The sequence below is a fragment of the Prionailurus viverrinus genome, chromosome E3 (assembly GCF_022837055.1).
Source record: "Prionailurus viverrinus isolate Anna chromosome E3, UM_Priviv_1.0, whole genome shotgun sequence".
NCBI classification, from domain to species: Eukaryota; Metazoa; Chordata; class Mammalia; order Carnivora; family Felidae; genus Prionailurus; species Prionailurus viverrinus.
In genome coordinates this window covers 26,530,214-26,547,531 of record NC_062576.1, presented here as the reverse complement: position 1 = coordinate 26,547,531, position 17,318 = coordinate 26,530,214, and the positions used below count along the sequence as shown (strand labels likewise).

The 17,318-nt window shown below is 40.5% G+C and overlaps 1 protein-coding gene across 5 annotated transcripts in view; it reads left to right on the top strand.

Annotated features, from left to right (window-relative positions):
- IQCK (IQ motif containing K) overlaps positions 1 to 17,318 on the top strand; it is a 130,770-nt gene that overhangs the window by 50,067 nt on the left and 63,385 nt on the right. For 4 of the 5 annotated variants that reach the window (XR_007147744.1, XM_047838343.1, XM_047838341.1 and 1 more), the window contains one exon: positions 5,316 to 5,400. The exons of the other annotated variant lie outside the window; for it this stretch is intronic. Coding sequence is in view for 3 of the 4 variants with exons in the window: in XM_047838343.1 (XP_047694299.1) it covers positions 5,316 to 5,400 (85 nt within the window). In the remaining variant the exon portion in view is untranslated. The remainder of the gene's footprint in view (positions 1 to 5,315; positions 5,401 to 17,318) is intronic. 5 annotated transcript variants of the gene reach the window in all.

Sequence of the window (17,318 nt, the reverse complement as noted above, 5' to 3'; positions counted from 1 at the left end):
CAGGTCTCCCTCAGGTTTTCGTTGAGTCACGTTAAAGAAAACATGTAATCCATTACAAAGAAACTAAACAACACGGCAACCTGGACCCGTTTATCAAAACGCATCAAGTATCACAACCCTGACTTTCAACACGGTTATACTTTACAGGGTGGGCACCTGGCCTTGTCTCATTCTTAGGTGAGCTCTGTTGGCTAGACCCATATGCGACGTCCAGTGATGGGGCTGGTAAGATGGGATTTGATTCTGTGTTTAACTTAGGAGAGTGATTCAGCTTGATGCCAGGGTAATACCTGCTTGTGAGTCTCTCAGGGTGATTAGTGAGGGGGCAGAAGCCAGATCACATCCTAGTAACCATGGTTTCTGAATGCACTTTAAGGCCGCTAGAGAGTAATGCAGCTGGCTCTACCCTACTGATTTTCAGAGTTGTTCCTGACATCACAGAAAATCCTATGAGATTCCATCCTAATGGCTGGTCACCATATATCTGGGTACGTCATTCCAGATAACCTTTGTTGTACTTCTTCCAAATATTTGAAATTTATTACTCAAGACTGATGATGCCTCTAACACGGAATGTTTGGGAAACCAGTTAAGGCCGGGCAGGGACTGGATAATCTCTTTTGCTGGATAGGATGGGTAGTTGTTATTAAATACTTAGGCCCTAGAAAGGCTTTATAAATGATGATTGATTTACGGCCTGTGTCATTTTGTAAATGGCTTGGCATCAGGGTTGTGCTTTCGTGTTCCAAGAAAACAACTTAGTCTCTTACCTAATGAAAAGTGGATAGAATTTGGATTCCAAGATTCAAGTTTCAATATAAAGCAAGCTTTTCTGCTTTCTGCTTTATTTTGCTTAAGTGCCACTTTAGGATGGTCCCTCTTGTTTTAGAACTGGATGTAGAAATTAACAAAGATGAACTTTTCAGAGTCCCTTGTATATTTTGAAATCGTGCTGTATCTCTTTTAGGTCCTGCAAATCTTTTACTTAGCACCCAAAAAGGGGGAAAGAATTGTGTGTGTGTTTATGCATACACACAGAATCAGAAAAATAAATGCTTGTTCTTTCTCAGAATTATAGCATCGATTCCTATGTTCAAATATATTTGATTCACATTTAAGAAAAAAGGAAAAAGACATGACAAATGAGCATGACCAGTAAGATAAGTCTTGGAAACATACTCAGTGATACTGTTTTGCCCGTTGAAACATGCAAACCTGTCTGCTCTGGGTTATGTCCCATGTAAGCCCTTGAGGAGGGAGCCTGCCCGCCTTCTCCTGTGATTGACATGGCACCTCCTCCCCCTTCCCAGTTCCCCAATGATGAGAAGCTGCCTCTACTCGATCTCTATTTTTATTTGACCTGAAGCCAGTTGCACTGATTCCAAAAGAGAGAAAAGGGCCTGACATGGCTTCTATCCCTTCACGCTGGCCTGCTGAAATGATTGATAATTCCCAGGGACTACACTCAGAAGATTAAGTCCTTTTCATTTGGCTCTCTCATACTTATTCTTGGTTTGGGAACTAGACAGCACCCCATTATTTAGCCATGAAAGCAAGGATGTCACTAAAGGTGGCCTCATATTACTGCTTAAAGGCCTATTAGAAATCTCATTTTGCTTTTTGGAGATTCATTGTCATGCAAAGTGGTTCGAGGTTTCATTACTGGTGAAAGCCCTTTGTTGGGCTGGCCCAGGCTGTTGTCCCCAGATTTGCAGGTCTCCTTTCCTACTGCTATTCCAAAACAGGAATACTGTTACTTTGAGGATTTCATGACATCAGTAGAGAAAAACATACTTAAGGCAGGGAAATTGCAGCCGAACAGAAAGGCGCCATCAAATCTCCCCTCCGATACAAGTGACAAACTCCACTTTGTTCTGCTGTCCTGACATCGGATTTCCCTGTGGAGCGTCAGACAAATGAATACCTGCCAAGTTATTACTGTAAGAATTAATGAAGAGGGCATCTTCTATGATTACGGCTTTTTTCTCCCTCCCCAGTTTTTTCTTCTAGGCAAATGACCTTGTTTTCTTCTATTAAACACGCACAGCTGCGAGACCCTGAATTCCACATCAGTGACCTTCTGAGCTGTCTTCTCTTCCCCTTTTAGGCCACTCCCTGTGCTTCCTGGGCCAAAAGATTCTCAGCAGGAAATGGTCTGTGACCTTGAATGAGTCACTTCACACCTCTGTGCCTCAGTTTCTTTGTTCTAAAAGAAGGATAACCACAGCTAATATTACTTTTATTTATTATCCTTGCTAAGATTGTGAGGATTTAATGAAATAATGTATGGAAAGTGCTTAGGACACTGTGCCAGGCAGAGAGCTCCTTCCACAAACATTTATCAACTACCCACTAGAAATGTCATTTCTCTCTGGCTTTGACTTCTCTGGTTCTGGAATAATTCCTAAGTGCTGGGACTGCCAAGAGGCGCAGACACGGGCCTGGTCTCTGCCCTCCTGGAGCCTGCAGTCCGGCTGAGGATTAGGGCATTAATTAGATAACCACACAGATTTCTATCTCTGAATTAGGCCAAGGACTAGGAAGGAAAATTACACAGAGCTCCACTGGGTCCTAACCTAAACAAAAAACACCTTTCCATAACACTGGAATGGAGATCAGAAGAAAGAGTTAAGAGTGAACCAGGAGGAGTGTCAGCCCTCTCACCCCCAACCTTAGATTTTGAGCAAGTTAGGAAAAGGTACTCCTACCCCAGGGCAGATGTGACCCCAGGCCATGAGCATGGCTTAGCGGGCAGAGCATGGGCTGGGTTTCAGTGCCCTCTGGCCCATCTGCTGGGTGTCCTTAAGCAGCAACCTGCACAGCTATACGGCTGCAGATAGGAGGATATTGGAGGCAGAGGAAAGGCAGGGTCTGCAAAGACCATGGGTGGAAGGGCACTTTTGAAGAGATGAAGAGGGCCACCATGGCTGGAGCACAAGGAGCCAGGCTGATAGGAAGGAAGTCCAGAAAGCTCTCAGTAAATATCAGCTAGTATTAATGCATGATAATATTAGTCTCATCCATTGCCAACACACCAAGGTCTCCTTAGAAACCCCAAGGTCTCTCTAGAAGCCATTGATTTTTAACTAGTGAAGGAGAATTGCTTCAGGGATGTGATTTGTTAGTGTCACACAACTGAGACTTAAAGAATAAGGACAGTGGATGAGTAGAGACATTTGATGTGGAAAGCAGGGAGCCGATGTGTCTCTGGTGGCAAGCCTCCAGCAAAATATGAATGCTCCATTGCAGCCCAGAAAGCCAGATATTAGGTAAGAAGAAGTGAAAAACAAAAACAGAACCAAAAAAAATAAAAAATAAAAAAAGCCACCACATCATGCAAGTGAAAATGGAAACAGGACGTTAGGGAAAGGTTTCTGTCATTTTGAGGGTGTAATTATCTCTCCAAAGAAGTAGAAGACTGTCCTTGACTTGGTCTCTTCGAAAGGACCTGCCCAGCCCAAGTCCCAGAACCTGGCAACAACACTGTTCTCCCTAGAAATGGTCTTTTTTTTTTTTTTCTAAAGGATTTAATTTTTTAATTTTTTTTTCAATGTTTATTTATTATTGGGACAGAGAGAGACAGAGCATGAACGGGGGAGGGGCAGAGAGAGAGGGAGACACAGAATTGGAAGCAGGCTCCAGGCTCCGAGTCATCAGTCCAGAGCCTGACGCGGGGCTCGAACTCCCGGACCGCGAGATCGTGACCTGCCTGAAGTCGGATGCTTAACTGACTGCGCCACCCAGGCGCCCCTCCCTAGAAATGGTCTTAATACCCCCAAGGTTCTTCCTGGCTTTGATTTCTTCGATTCTGGAATAATTCAAAGCACACATGTTCATTCAAACAAATATACTGTATGAAGGGTGGGTTGTTGTTGTTGTTTTTAAGTCAGAGTTTAAGGGGAAATAAAACCACACATCCTGGAGAATCACGCATTATTGCCTGATAATGCTTTGCATTCTGTGCCAAGCTGGGCATCTGCGAGTGTTTGCTCAGTTGAGGTCTGGTGTTAGCAGAGCATTGTGAGGGCAGCCTGGGCTTTGGGATCAGATGGGTCTGGGCTCAGATCCCTACTAGGCCACCTACAAGCTGTATGACCTTGGGTAGCTTAGTCAACCTCTCTACACAATGGGAGTTAGTATAAATTCAAATGAAGGTTGTTATTAGGGAGAGCTCTGAGGCCAGGGCACTTAAGAACCCCTCACTTACAAAGCCGTTTCCAGGGTTCTTGCCTTGAGATCAGCCTCTATGACCCACATACTTCCAGAAGTTCATTTGTTTGTACTATATCTAAAAAGACTTAACTTGGCTTTTCAGCGGTAGCTGTGCTTTAGAGAAACATAAGGAACCAGAATTAAGTCATACTCATAAGATCTTGTCAGGAGTTAGTATCGCTATGAAACTTTTAGGGAAAAGAAAAGAAAAGAGCATTTAGCCGTGATTTTTAAATGTAGTATCTGTGATCAAAAATCCCATCACAATCTGCACAATCCAAAAAGAGCAAACAGTATCAACTGACCCAGCACTTGACATATTTTTTTGCCTATTAAGATGTAGTAGCAGAACTTAACTTAAAAATATGCTTGGGGTGCCTGGGTGGCTCAGTTGGTTGAGCCAACTTCAGCTCAGGTCATGATCTCACAGTCCGTGAGTTCGAGCCCCACGTCGGGCATTGTGCTGACAGCTCAGAGCCTGGAGCCTGCTTCAGATTCTGTCTCCCTCTCTCTCTGCCCCTCCTCCACTCATGCTTGCTCTCTCTCTCTCTCTCAAAAAGTAAATAAAAATTTTTTAAAATGTTTTAAATAAATGAAACATTCTTTTTAAAAAATATGCTTGAATTTAAGCCACATTAAATTGTAATGTGCACACAATTTATCAGAGATAAATACCAATATTTTATTTTCATTTCCCATCCATAGGAAGTTGGAAAAAGAGCCCTTTATTAAGTGTCAGTCATAAGGCAGTATTTAAAAGTCGCCCTTGCTGTGACTCTTGTTTTATGTCTACACAGCCTTATGTATGTGGCACCTTTAGGAGTAACATGCAGCTTTAGCAACCTGAGCCTTTCAAAGCAGAGCAGGTTAATAGTGATTTAAGATTTTGCTGGTTAAAAGCAAAACAAAACAAAATCCATCTTCGATTTTAAAACAAAATACGCTAACCCAGCTTAAACTTTTCTATCAAAAATGGCATTGTTGCTTTCTAAGAATGGAAATGGATGAGGCACTTAATCAGAGAGGCCATTATGTTGTCAAAGGCCTTGCTGAGACTGAAGGATGGATTCTCAGGGGCATATGACCATTTTATTGCTTTTCAGCCCACGGCCGGCAATGCCACTCTCCCTCCTGCTGACAGAAGGAGAGGCAGCGCTGATCATTCAGTCCTTCTGGAGAGCCTATCTGGTAAGGGTCTTGTGCAATTATGGCGTTTGGCCTGGTGGGGAATTTTTGTGATGCAGAGTGCCCATGGGAAAACTGTTAGATGAATTTGAAACAGAGGGTATTATAGCTAACATCCAAACCTCAGAAATAGGATTCTCTGTAAAATACATCTCAAAGAGTGGTTTAGTATTTTTACCAAAGCTTCTTTTGCAATTATCATGAAAAGTACTCTACAGCCTTTTAATGTTGGATCGACTAGCCTGTATTACCTAAAAAATAATATTATTTACATACAGAGAGCAATACATGTTCGTTTTAGAAAAAGAAAATTCAGATAATTCAGTTAGAGCAAAAAAAAAAATTTGAATTGCTGAAACTGTTACCCCAAAATAATCATTGTTGGCATTTTGCTGTAAAACTTTCCAAACCTTAAAAATCTTGATGGGTGAAACAGGTAAAGGGGACTAAGAGTACACTTATCTTGATGAGCACTGAGTCATGTATGGAACTGTCAAGTCACTATATTGTACACCTGAAACTAATGTAACACTGTTACGATAACTAAACGGGACTTAAAATTTAAAAAAAAATTTTTTTAACATGTATTCATTTTTGAGAGACAGAGAGAGACAGAGTATGAGCAGGGAAGGGGCAGAGAGAGAGGGAGACACAGAATTCGAAGCAGGCTCCAGGCTCTGAGCTGTCAGCACAGAACCCGATGTAGGGCTCGAACTCACGAACTGCGAGATCATGACCTGAGCCGAAGTCGGACACTCAACTGACTGAGCCACCCAGGCGCCCCTTAAAAGTTTTTAAAATGAATAAATGAAAAATATAAAATTTGAAAAATCTTAGAAGACAGAATAACATATAGACACTTATCATATGCTAGAAGTAACCTTTCCTTTTGAAACTTGTCTTTTGTAGCCATTTTCCTATTGGTTATTCCCAGTTTATCATTATTATAATAAATGCTGTAATACATATCTTTGTGCAGCCATCTTTGCACAATTGTCTGGTTGTTTATGTAGGACAAATTCTAGAAGTGGAATTTCTGGGTCAAAAGGTGAGTTCTTTTCTAAAGCTCCTGATCCATATTGTCATGTGGCCCTTCCAGAGGATGTACTTTGAAAAATTCTTACCAAATATACATATGAGAGTGGCCTGTGTATCTTGTGCTAAAAAGTATACATTCTCCCCAATTTTTTGGCCATACATCAATGTTAAGAAGCTTCCAATAAACATGAAGCTCCTGTTCTAGGTAAAAGCGTGTCTCTACCCAAGTCTGAGTGTTGAACATCAATGGAACTAGTTTAGATTTGATTTCAGAGGTGGTGAACATTGCCACAGAGAAAGGTCTCAGTGGACTTACACGGAGGCCAAACATCTCCATGCTGACGCTCTCCTCAGAACTGCTGTAGGAGAAGTAGCCTGAGGTGAACATGCCGGCAAACGGTTGTCCAGGAAGAAATTAGATGAATTCTAATGAGATACCATTAATAAATCAATAAGCAAAATATTTGTTAAATGTTAAATGGGACTGGGGCGCCTGGGTGGCTCAGTCGGTTAAGCATCCAACTTCGGCTCAGGTCATGATCTCACGGTCCGTGAGTTAGAGCCCCGCGTCGGGCTCTGTGCTGACAGCTCAGAGCCTGGAGCCTGTTTCAGATTCTGTGTCTCCCTCTCTCTGCCCCTCCCCTGTTTATGCTCTGTCTCTCTCTGTCCCAAAAATAAATAAACGTTAAAAAAAAAGAATTTAAATGTTAAATGGGACTGTCCTTTCTTATAAGCAGCTTACTGTTTCAGGCAATATTGTCCAGTGAACACAGGGCTCAAAGTCAAGTGTGAAGGTTAAATAATAGACTTGCACATTATAAGGAGCAGTTTGTTCCCAAAGATTTAATTTTTAACTACATAGGTTTTCAGCATTTCCTACATATTTTATACATATGGTCTTTGTCCTTCTGTAATTGAACATCAGCAGGTTAGTTTAAGTCCAGTGATGTCCAACCAAGGTGAAAGATTCCTGCCTTCCACATGCTTTTTGAGTTCCACCTTTGCCGTCAGCATATTTCATTTGTGAGACTTGAACTTGTTACACTACCATTAGCAGTTTTACTTTTCCATTTTCTGATCCTTTTAATGAGACAGTGAGAGCGAAATGCAATAAAATAGTGATTTGCAGATTTTGTTTCTTTAAAACAGCAAAGTCCTTTCTTCAAATCATACTCAGAAGCCTAAATTGTAATCACTATGTTAACAGTAAAAGGGGATGTTCTGTCCCTGATTCTCCCATGCAGTAATAAGACTTTCACACACAGGGGGCCTGTGTTATGGACACAGCATGAGAAACATAGAGATCTTCCTCTACTTATCATGGAGTTACATCCTGATAAACCTAGTGTAAGTTGAAAATGCATTTAATATACTTAACCCACTGGACATCATAGCTTAGCTTCGCCTAACCTATAAATGTGCTCAGAACACTTACATTAGCCAACAGTTGGGCAAAATCATCCCCCACAAAACCTATTTTATAATAAATTGTTGAACATATCATGTAACTTATTGAATACTGTACCGAAAATGAAAAACAGAATAGTTGTTTGGGTGCAGAATTATCCTCAGTGTATTGTTTATTGACCCTGGTGATCACATGACTGACTGGGAACTGTGGTTTGCCGCCTCATGAGAATATTGTATAGCATATCACTCACCCAGGAAATGATCAAAATTCAAAATTCGAAGTACAGTTTCTACTGAAGGCATATGGCTTTCATGCCATCATAAAGTGTAATCGTAAGTTGGGGACTGTCTGTAGTCCTTAAGACAGCTGAATTCAGCTTATCACACCAACAAACACTGCCATATAAAAAGATGTCAAAGTGGCCCAAAATTTAACCATGGCTATAGTACCATCATCACACTAGTGATATAGTACCTCACAGTACAAAAGATGTTTACAGGTCAGTGTATACTGTGTGAGAGTTCAGGTTGTTCAAACCCAAACATCTCCTGTGCTAAAAATATATTACTAAAGGTCACCAAGTGAGGGGGGAAGATCCTAAGTTATTGCCAGAAGGAAAAGAGGTCTGATATATGGGATGACCTTGGAAGCTTCCACAAAAAAGGAAGGACTTGGTCTCAGCCTTAAAAGAAAGATGGAACACTGGATTGTCTGCTGGGACCAAGATGATATCCCAAGGGGAGGAAATTGCGTGTGTGTGTGTGTGTGTGTGTGTGTGTGTGTGTGTGTGTGAGAAATACCAATTTTATTAAAACATACTGTATATTTTTATGGGGTGCTTGCGTGGCTCAGTCATTTAAGCATCCACCTTCAGCTCAGGCCATGATCTTGTGGTTTGTGAGTTCAACCCCTGTGTAGGGCTCTGGGCTGACAGCTCAGAGCCTGAAGCCTGCTTCAGATTCTGTGTCCCCCTCTCTCTCACTGCTCTTCCCCTGTTCTCTCAAAACTGAATAATCATTAAAAATTTTTTTTAAATGTACTATATATTTTTGACAACTACACACACACACACACACACACACACACACACACACACAAAGGATAGGAAAATATCTAAAGGGAAACAGAGCAATCTGACAACAGTGGATAACTTGGAGTAGCTGGGAAAAATTTGAGAGACCGTAGCCTTATATACACTGAACAGTTTTTACAAACAGGCTATAGTATAATTTTCATTAATTTCAAATTTATTTAAACCATGTTTTCATGTCAATGGATGCAGAACACAAAATCCAATGATTTTGTTATTTATAATTAATAAATTAACCATTAATTTATAATTAATAAACATTATTATATTACATTATGATAAAAACACTCAATAACTTCATAAAGGGTGGTCATAAAACTCCACAGCTAATATATTTAGGAAGAAAGGACTGGGTGTTTTCCCCCTAAAATTGGGAACAAGACAAAGATATCCTCTCTACTTTAGTTCAACATAGCACTAGAGGTTTTAGCTAAGGAAATTAGGCAAGAAAAGAAATAAAAGGCATCGGATTGGAAAGGAGGAAGTAAAACTATCTCTATTCTCTGTACAGACATGATCTTCCATACAGAAATTCCTAACTAATTCACACACACACACACACACACACACACACACACACAAAAGAACTAATAAGTCCAGCAAGGTTGCAGGATACCAAATCAATATACAAAAATCAAGTGTATTTGTACATACTTAGCAATGAACAATCTGAAAATGAAATTAACAGAACAATCCCATTTGTAATAGCATCAAAAAGAATAAAATACTTAGGAATAAATTTAACAAAAGCACTGCAAGACTTACGCTGGAAACTGCAAAGAAATTTTAAAAGACCCAAACAAAAGAAAAGACAGCCTGTGTCCATTGATTGGAGGACCTGATGTTGTAAAGATGGCGGTACAATTTGATCTGCAGGTTCAATGCAATCTCTATCAAAATCCCAACTGCCTTTTTTTAAACAGAAATTAACAAGCAGATCCTAAGTTTCATATGAAAATATAAGAGACCCCAAATAGCCAAAACAGTCTTGAAAAAGACAAAGTTGGAGGACTCACACTTCTCTATTGGAAAACTTACTATAAAGCTACAGTAACCAAATGCTAGTGGCATAAGGACAGGCATAGATCAATAGAATAGAATTGAGAGTCCAGAAATAACCCCTTAAATTTATGGTCAATTGATTTTTAACAAGAGTGCCAAGACCATTCAATGGGGAAAGAATAGTCTTTTCAACAAATAGTGATGCAACGCCTGAATATCCACATGCAAAAAATCAAGTTAGACTCCCACCTCGTACAATATACAAAAATTAATCCAAAATTAATCAGACCTAAATTAAAATGCAAAAACGGTAAAACTCTGAAAAGAAAACATAGGTGTAAAATTTCATGACTTTGGATTAAACAACAGTTTACATAACAAAAAGCACAAGCAACAAGAGAAGAAAAGCACATCGGACTTCATCAAAATGGAAAACTTTTGGCTCCTAAGAACACCATCAAGTGAATAAAAAAGTCAATTCACAGAATGGGAGAAAATATTTGCAAATCTTGTATCAAATAAGGGCTCAATATCTCATATAAAGAATTCTCACAACCCGACAAATAACACAATTATAAAACTGGCAAAGGATTCAAATACACACTGCTTCAAAGACTATACGCAAACCCATGAAAAGATGTAGGAAATGTAAAGCAAAACCACAGTGAGATACCACCTCACACCCACCAGTATGGCTAGGATCCAAAAGACAATAAATGTTGGTGAGAGTGTAGAGATCTTGGAAGGGCTCACACAGTGCTGGTGAGAATGGAAGATGGTGCTGCCACTTTGGAAAGCAGTTTGGCAGTTCCTCAAAATCTAAAAATTGAGCCACCACTCCATGACTCTGCATTCCCACTCCTAGGTGTATATTTAAGGTAATGGAAAGCATCTGTCCAAACACTTGTACATGAAGGTTCACAGAAGCATTATTCACGGTAGCCGAAATGTGGAAAATAATCCAAATGTCCACCAACTGATGAATGGATACATAAAACGTGGTACATCCATGTAATGGAGTGTTGCTCAGCCATCAAAAGGAGTGAAGTACTGTTACCTGCTACAAAATGGGTGAACCTTGAAAGCTTTATGCTAAGTTGGGGCGCCTGGGTGGCGCAGTCGGTTAAGCGTCCGACTTCGGCCAGGTCACGATCTCGTGGTCCGTGAGTTCAAGCCCCGCGTCAGGCTCTGGGCTGATGGCTCAGAGCCTGGAGCCTGTTTCCGATTCTGTGTCTCCCTCTCTCTCTGCCCCTCCCCCGTTCATGCTCTGTCTCTCTCTGTCCCAAAAATAAGTAAACGTTGAAAAAAAAAAAATTAAAAAAAAAAAAAAAGAAAGCTTTATGCTAAGTAAAAGGAGCCAGACACAATAGGCCACATAGTCCATTTAAGTAAAATGTCCGGAATAGGTAAATCCCTACACAGAAACCAGATTAGGGGCACCTGGGTGGTTCAGTCTGTTAAGCGTCCCATTTGGCTCAGGCCATGATCTTGCAATCCATGAGTTCGAGCCCCATGTCAGGCTCTGTGTTGACAGCTCAGAGCCTGGAGCCTACTTCGGATTCTGTGTCTCCCTCTCTCTCAGCCCCTCCCTTGCTCTCTCTCTCTCCCTCTCTCTCTCTCTTTTCTCTCAAAAATAAATAATAAAGATTAAGAAAAAAATTTTAAAAAGATACCAGATTAGTGGTGGTCAGGGACTGGAGGAAGAGAAGTACTGGGAGTGACTGCTAATGGCATTGTTTTGGGTGATAGAATGTTCTGGAATTAGATAGTGGGGATGGTTGTACAGCTTTGTGAATAAAAAGCACTGAATTGTAAACTTTAAAAGGGTGAATTTTATGTTATGTGAATTCTATATAAGGAAACAAATGAGGGGAGCCTGGGTGGTTCAGTCGGTTAAGCATCCACCTCTTGGTTTCAGCTGAGGTCATGGTCTCATGGTTCATGGATTTGAGCCCCATATCTGGCTCCGTGCTGACAGTGTGGAGCCTGCTTGGGATTCTCTCTCTCCCTGTCTTTCTGACCCTGCCCTGCTCACTCACTCTCTCTCTCTCTCTCTCAAAACAAATAAATAAGCTTAAAAAAATAATAAACACATGAATATTATGGGGAAAAATACAAAGCAAGGCACTTTATTCCTTTTAACCATGTGTTCTTCTGACACAGGTTCTTGATTTGGGGCCTGGATTTGTGAATAACAGTGAGGTATCCTATGACCAGAAAAAGGGATTTTCAGGAATTCGTGAAGTGTTACCTCATAGCTGGCAATGGTACAAACTCTCTTTCCTTACACACTCGCATGTAGTTTCACTGCACTTACCATGAAGGTTTTGCAATTAATGAAAACCTTTACTTGTACTTTCTTAAACACCATGAAGGAAAAATATAGTCTCCCACAAAATTTTTTCATATGCTAAAATATACATAACATGAAATTTACCATTTTGGGGTGCCCGGGTGACTGAGTAGGTTAAGCGTTCCTACTCTTGATTTTGGCTCAAGTCATGATCCCAAGGTCATGAGATTGAGCCCTGCATCAGGCTCCCCGCTCAGCGTGGAGCCTGCTTAAGATTCTCTCTCTCTTTTTCTCTCTCTTTCCTTCTGCCCCTATCCCCCACTCATGCTCACTCTCTCTCTAAAAACAAACAAATAAATTTTTAAAAACTATAAAAAAGAAATTTACCATTTTAACCATTTTTAGTTGTAGAGTTCAGTGACATTAAGCACATTCACGTTGTTGTACAGCCGTTACCACCATCCATCTCCAGAACTTTTTTCATCATTCTAAACTGAAACTCTGTGCCCACTAAACAATAACTCCTCCCTATTCCCTCCTTCCCCCAGCCCCTGACAACCACCCTCCTACTTTCTGTGTCTAGGATTTGACTACCTAGAAAGCTCATATAAGTAGAATCATATAGTCTTTGTCATGACTGGCTCATTCCACTTCGCATAATGTCCTTAATATTCAGCTATGTTGTAGCATGTGTTAGAACTTCCTTCCTTTTTTTATTATATTAAAAATTTTTTTAGTGTTTATTTATTTTTGAGAGACAGAGCATGAGCAAGGGAGGGGTAGAGAGAGAGGGAGACATAAAATCCGAAGGAGACTCCAGGCTCCAAGCTGTCAGCACAGAGCAGGACGCAGGGCTTGAACTCACAAACTGAGAAATCATGACCTGAGCCGAAGTCGATGCTTAACTAACTGACTGAGCCACCCACACGCCCCAGAACTTCCTTCCTTTTTAAGATTGAATAATATTTTTGGCAGGAAGTTTTAAAATCCAGAAATCTGACATCCTCACTTATCATAAAACTAGCTGGACATATCATAAAAATATATTTTAACCAACCACATTAAAAGAAATGTCACATGGTATGAAAAGCTATGTGTACTGAGCTATTCTTGGTAGCTGTGACTTTATAATTAGCCATATAAATAGATTCCTGGTAGTTATTACTAGATATTAAACACGTCTGTAAAAGGAGACATGCTCTTATTCCTTCTTTCAGAACACTAGAGTAATGGTTAGTCTAGATTGTTTCAACATGCAAACTGAATTTTTTAAATCCATTTGGATACTGTGAATGAAATCTGGTCCTCTGGACACTCTCCTTTCTGAAGTGTGATTGGTCATAAGCTGCCACATCAATGGTTCTTCTGCTTATGAAATACTGGATAGAATAGGTAACAATTAATAGAGAAAACTCTGCTCTCCTGTGAAGTTCAAATGAAGTTCTCATGGGCCATAAGGATTGAAATTTCCTTAATGATTTAGGACAGAGAGACCAGATAAATCCATTGAATATTGGTTCTGTCTAAATAAGCTCCAGGTGTTTTATGCCTTCTGCCCATTTGTTTATTTTATTTTGTCTAACTCAGCCTAGACTCCAGTGTGGCACACAGTCTTCCCTCTTCCCAGGATCAACTTCCCCTCTAGGCACTGTGACAACTGACAATCACAAAGGCTACTAATCATTACCGTTTTTGTTCATTCGATGAACAATACAGAGCAAGGTTGCTCCAGCAGCGCCTTTGTGGCTTTGCAGGAAAAAAAAAAAAAAAATTGGAGATCCTGATCTCCACCCGCAGAGAACAATGAGAATCTGTGCATTTATACCTTTGTCTGTTGTGCAATGACCTGGGGTGGATGAGGTGCCCCCAAGGAGAAATAGCTTGCTGTAAACGAAGAGCGCATGTTTAAAGTCGGACAGTCCCCCGCCCCCTCACCGCACAGGTGGGTCTGTGTCGGCTTGGACACTAGAATATTGTATCCCTCTGGCTACAGGGATTAGTTCATGATGGGCAAGACCTAAATGAGGCCACTCACACCTAGTGAAACTCCATTCTGGGAGTCTTACAATTGTTCACACAGTGCAGCAGCTTGCTTTGCATGGGGGTCTCTGGGAGGCCCAGCTGTCCGCAAACATCTTGCCACTGTGTGAAGAACCCGATGGAGAAGTGACTGCAGAGGCGAGAGAGATGAGAGACAGGAGGGAACTGAGCCTTTAAGGCTGTGGAACATCTGGATTCAGCTGTACAAATGAGTCTCTTCCAGAGGGGTTTCTGTCACAGTAGGAGTCCTGACAATGATAATTTTCAAGATAAAAAGTTCTAGACTCTTGATTAGTTGCACATTAAAGAGGATATGGACACAAAATAGAAATCTGGGTTCACTCGTACAGAGAAACTATGCCACTTTGTCCCAGGGAAAGACTGGGGCCCATATCGGCTTGCCCGTAGTTGGGAAGGGGAAGCCTACCCCAAGGAGCAAAATTTTCTTAGGCACATATATTATTTTTATTGCTTAAGTAATAGATTTCCATTGTGGAAAAAAGGATAATACATATAAGTTTTTAAAAATTCAATCATGTATTCACCCCTTTAGAATTTTTCCTATTCATTAGGAAGTTTTTAAAACAAAATTATGGGGGCGCCTGGGTGGCTCGGTCGTTTAAGCGTCTGACTTCGGCTCAGGTCATGATCTCACGGTCCATGAGTTCGAGCCCCGCGTCGGGCTCTGTGCTGACAGCTCAAAGCCTGGAGCCTGTTTCAGATTCTGTGTCTCCCTCTCTCTCTGCCCCTCCCCTGTTCGTGCTCTGTCTCTCTCTGTCTCAAAAATAAATAAACGTTAAAAAAAAAATTAAAAAAAAATACTTAAAATAAATAAATAAATAAAATAAAATAAAATAAAATAAAACAAAATTATGATGATAATCACTGTTTTGTGCCTGCTTTTACCCCTTAATGATTATATTGGGAATATCCTTCTTTGTCAGCACACAAAAGTCAGTTTCACAAATTATAATGGCTCTATAATACATAATTTATTTAACCATAGCTGGACATTCTAGTTTTCTCTACTATGTAACATATATTAAGAAAAACATCCTTGGGGCGCCTGGGTGGTGCAGTCGGTTAAGCGTCCGACTTCAGCCAGGTCACGATCTCGCGGTCCGGGAGTTCGAGCCCCGCGTCGGGCTCTGGGCTGATGGCTCGGAGCCTGGACCTGTTTCCGATTCTGTGTCTCCCTCTCTCTGCCCCTCCCCCGTTCATGCTCTGTCTCTCTCTGTCCCAAAAATAAATAAACGTTAAAAAAAAAAAAACCAATTAAGAAAAACATCCTTGTTCATATGTCTGCACCCTTATCTGATTTTCTCTATGAGATTAATTGCTAGAAGTAGAATTGATGGCTCAAAAAGTAAGCATCTTTTTTCAGAGTTTTGACAATTATTTCTATATTATTCTCTAGAGAGGCTGGAGACTAGCCTGTAGATATATTTACATGCACCAGCAATGTAGACAAATATGCCCTGCTGTAGGTCTAGACAGGAGAGTGAAGAGAGGAAGAGTAAGAGATTGGGACCCTAAAGTATGTCGAGGGAAGTTGAAGTTGCATGGACTGTGCAAGAGGGTATGAACAGGTAAAGGCAGTGTGACCAGTTGTGTGGGTTGTACACTGCACAACTCTGTCTAGGGAACACCATTTGCAACCAGTACAGCAGATCTCTGAGGCTTCACGAAGCCTGAAAAGTGATGATTGAGCGGCCACTTGTTATATCTAGATATCTCTTGGCCTATTCTGGTAGCTGGAGGCTGAATAAGTGAAGCTCTACCAGAACCAAAGTTATGATACAGGATCAGAATTTTCTTCATGAAAGTGTATGACATCTTTTAGATTAAGTAAAATGTAAAATAATCAATACTCAATAATGTGGTAATTATAAAATAAAGACTGGGCATTTACTCAATGGAATATTATGCCGACACTAAAAATAATAAACAGAGCATAGTGACAAGATGGAGATTGCCATAGTATATTAAGTGAAGGAAGAATAAAATGTCTTATATATATATGTATATATATATTGTTTATAATTATGTTAAAACAAGTGCATGTAGGTAATGCACAAGAAACAAATATATAAAAAATATTGTAGTTGTTCAGAGGTGGGATGAGGGTGATGTTTTTGCCCTCTACTTTTTTTTTATTTTTCAAATCATCTATTGTTTTTATAGATAGAAACAAAATTATGTGTTATTTTTACAGTGGGATAAAAACATGTATAAATGATTCTTTTTTAATGTTTATTTTGAGAGAGTGAGAGCGTGAACAGGAGAGGGGCAAAGAGAGGGAGAGAGAGAGAATCCCAAGTAAGGGCCAGGCTTGAACTCATGAACCATGAGATAATGACCTGAGCTGAAACCAAGAGGCAGTCACTTAACCGACTGAGCCACCCAAGTATCCGTAAAAACATTATTTAAATAAAGACTTGGAACCCTACATTTAACCATGATCCCTTTTCCTCTTTTCAAATTTGGCATCATTAAACTATTATTCCTCAGCCTCTTTAGGGCTCTGTGTGTGTGTGTGTGTCTGTGTGTGCATGCACGTTTACACACACTTGTGTCTATGTGTAGAAAAGAACTAGGTTCAAATGATTTTTTTGGGTTGCAAGGAAGTTTGATTATTTTGCCTATAGCTCTCCTGTTACAGTCTTAATTAACAAGAAATAACAGACCACAAGTCATTTGGAGAACTCTTTGATTTCATGAACAAAGAAAGCCTTTCACAGCACATGTGTTAGACTTCACTAGAGAAAAACCCATTGGATCAGCCAACAGTTTAAAAGGCAGGGGAGAAATATTGGCATTTCCCTCTTTATTTTTAAAAAAAATTTTTTTAACATTTATTCATTTTTGAGACAGAGAGAGACAGAGCATGAATGGGGGAAGGTCAGAGAGAGAGGGAGACACAGAATCTGAAACAAGCTCCAGGCTCTGAGCTGTCAGCACAGAGCCCGACGCGGGGCTCGAACTCACAGACCGTGAGATCATGACCTGAGCCGAAGTTGGACGCTTAACCGACTGAGCCACCCAGG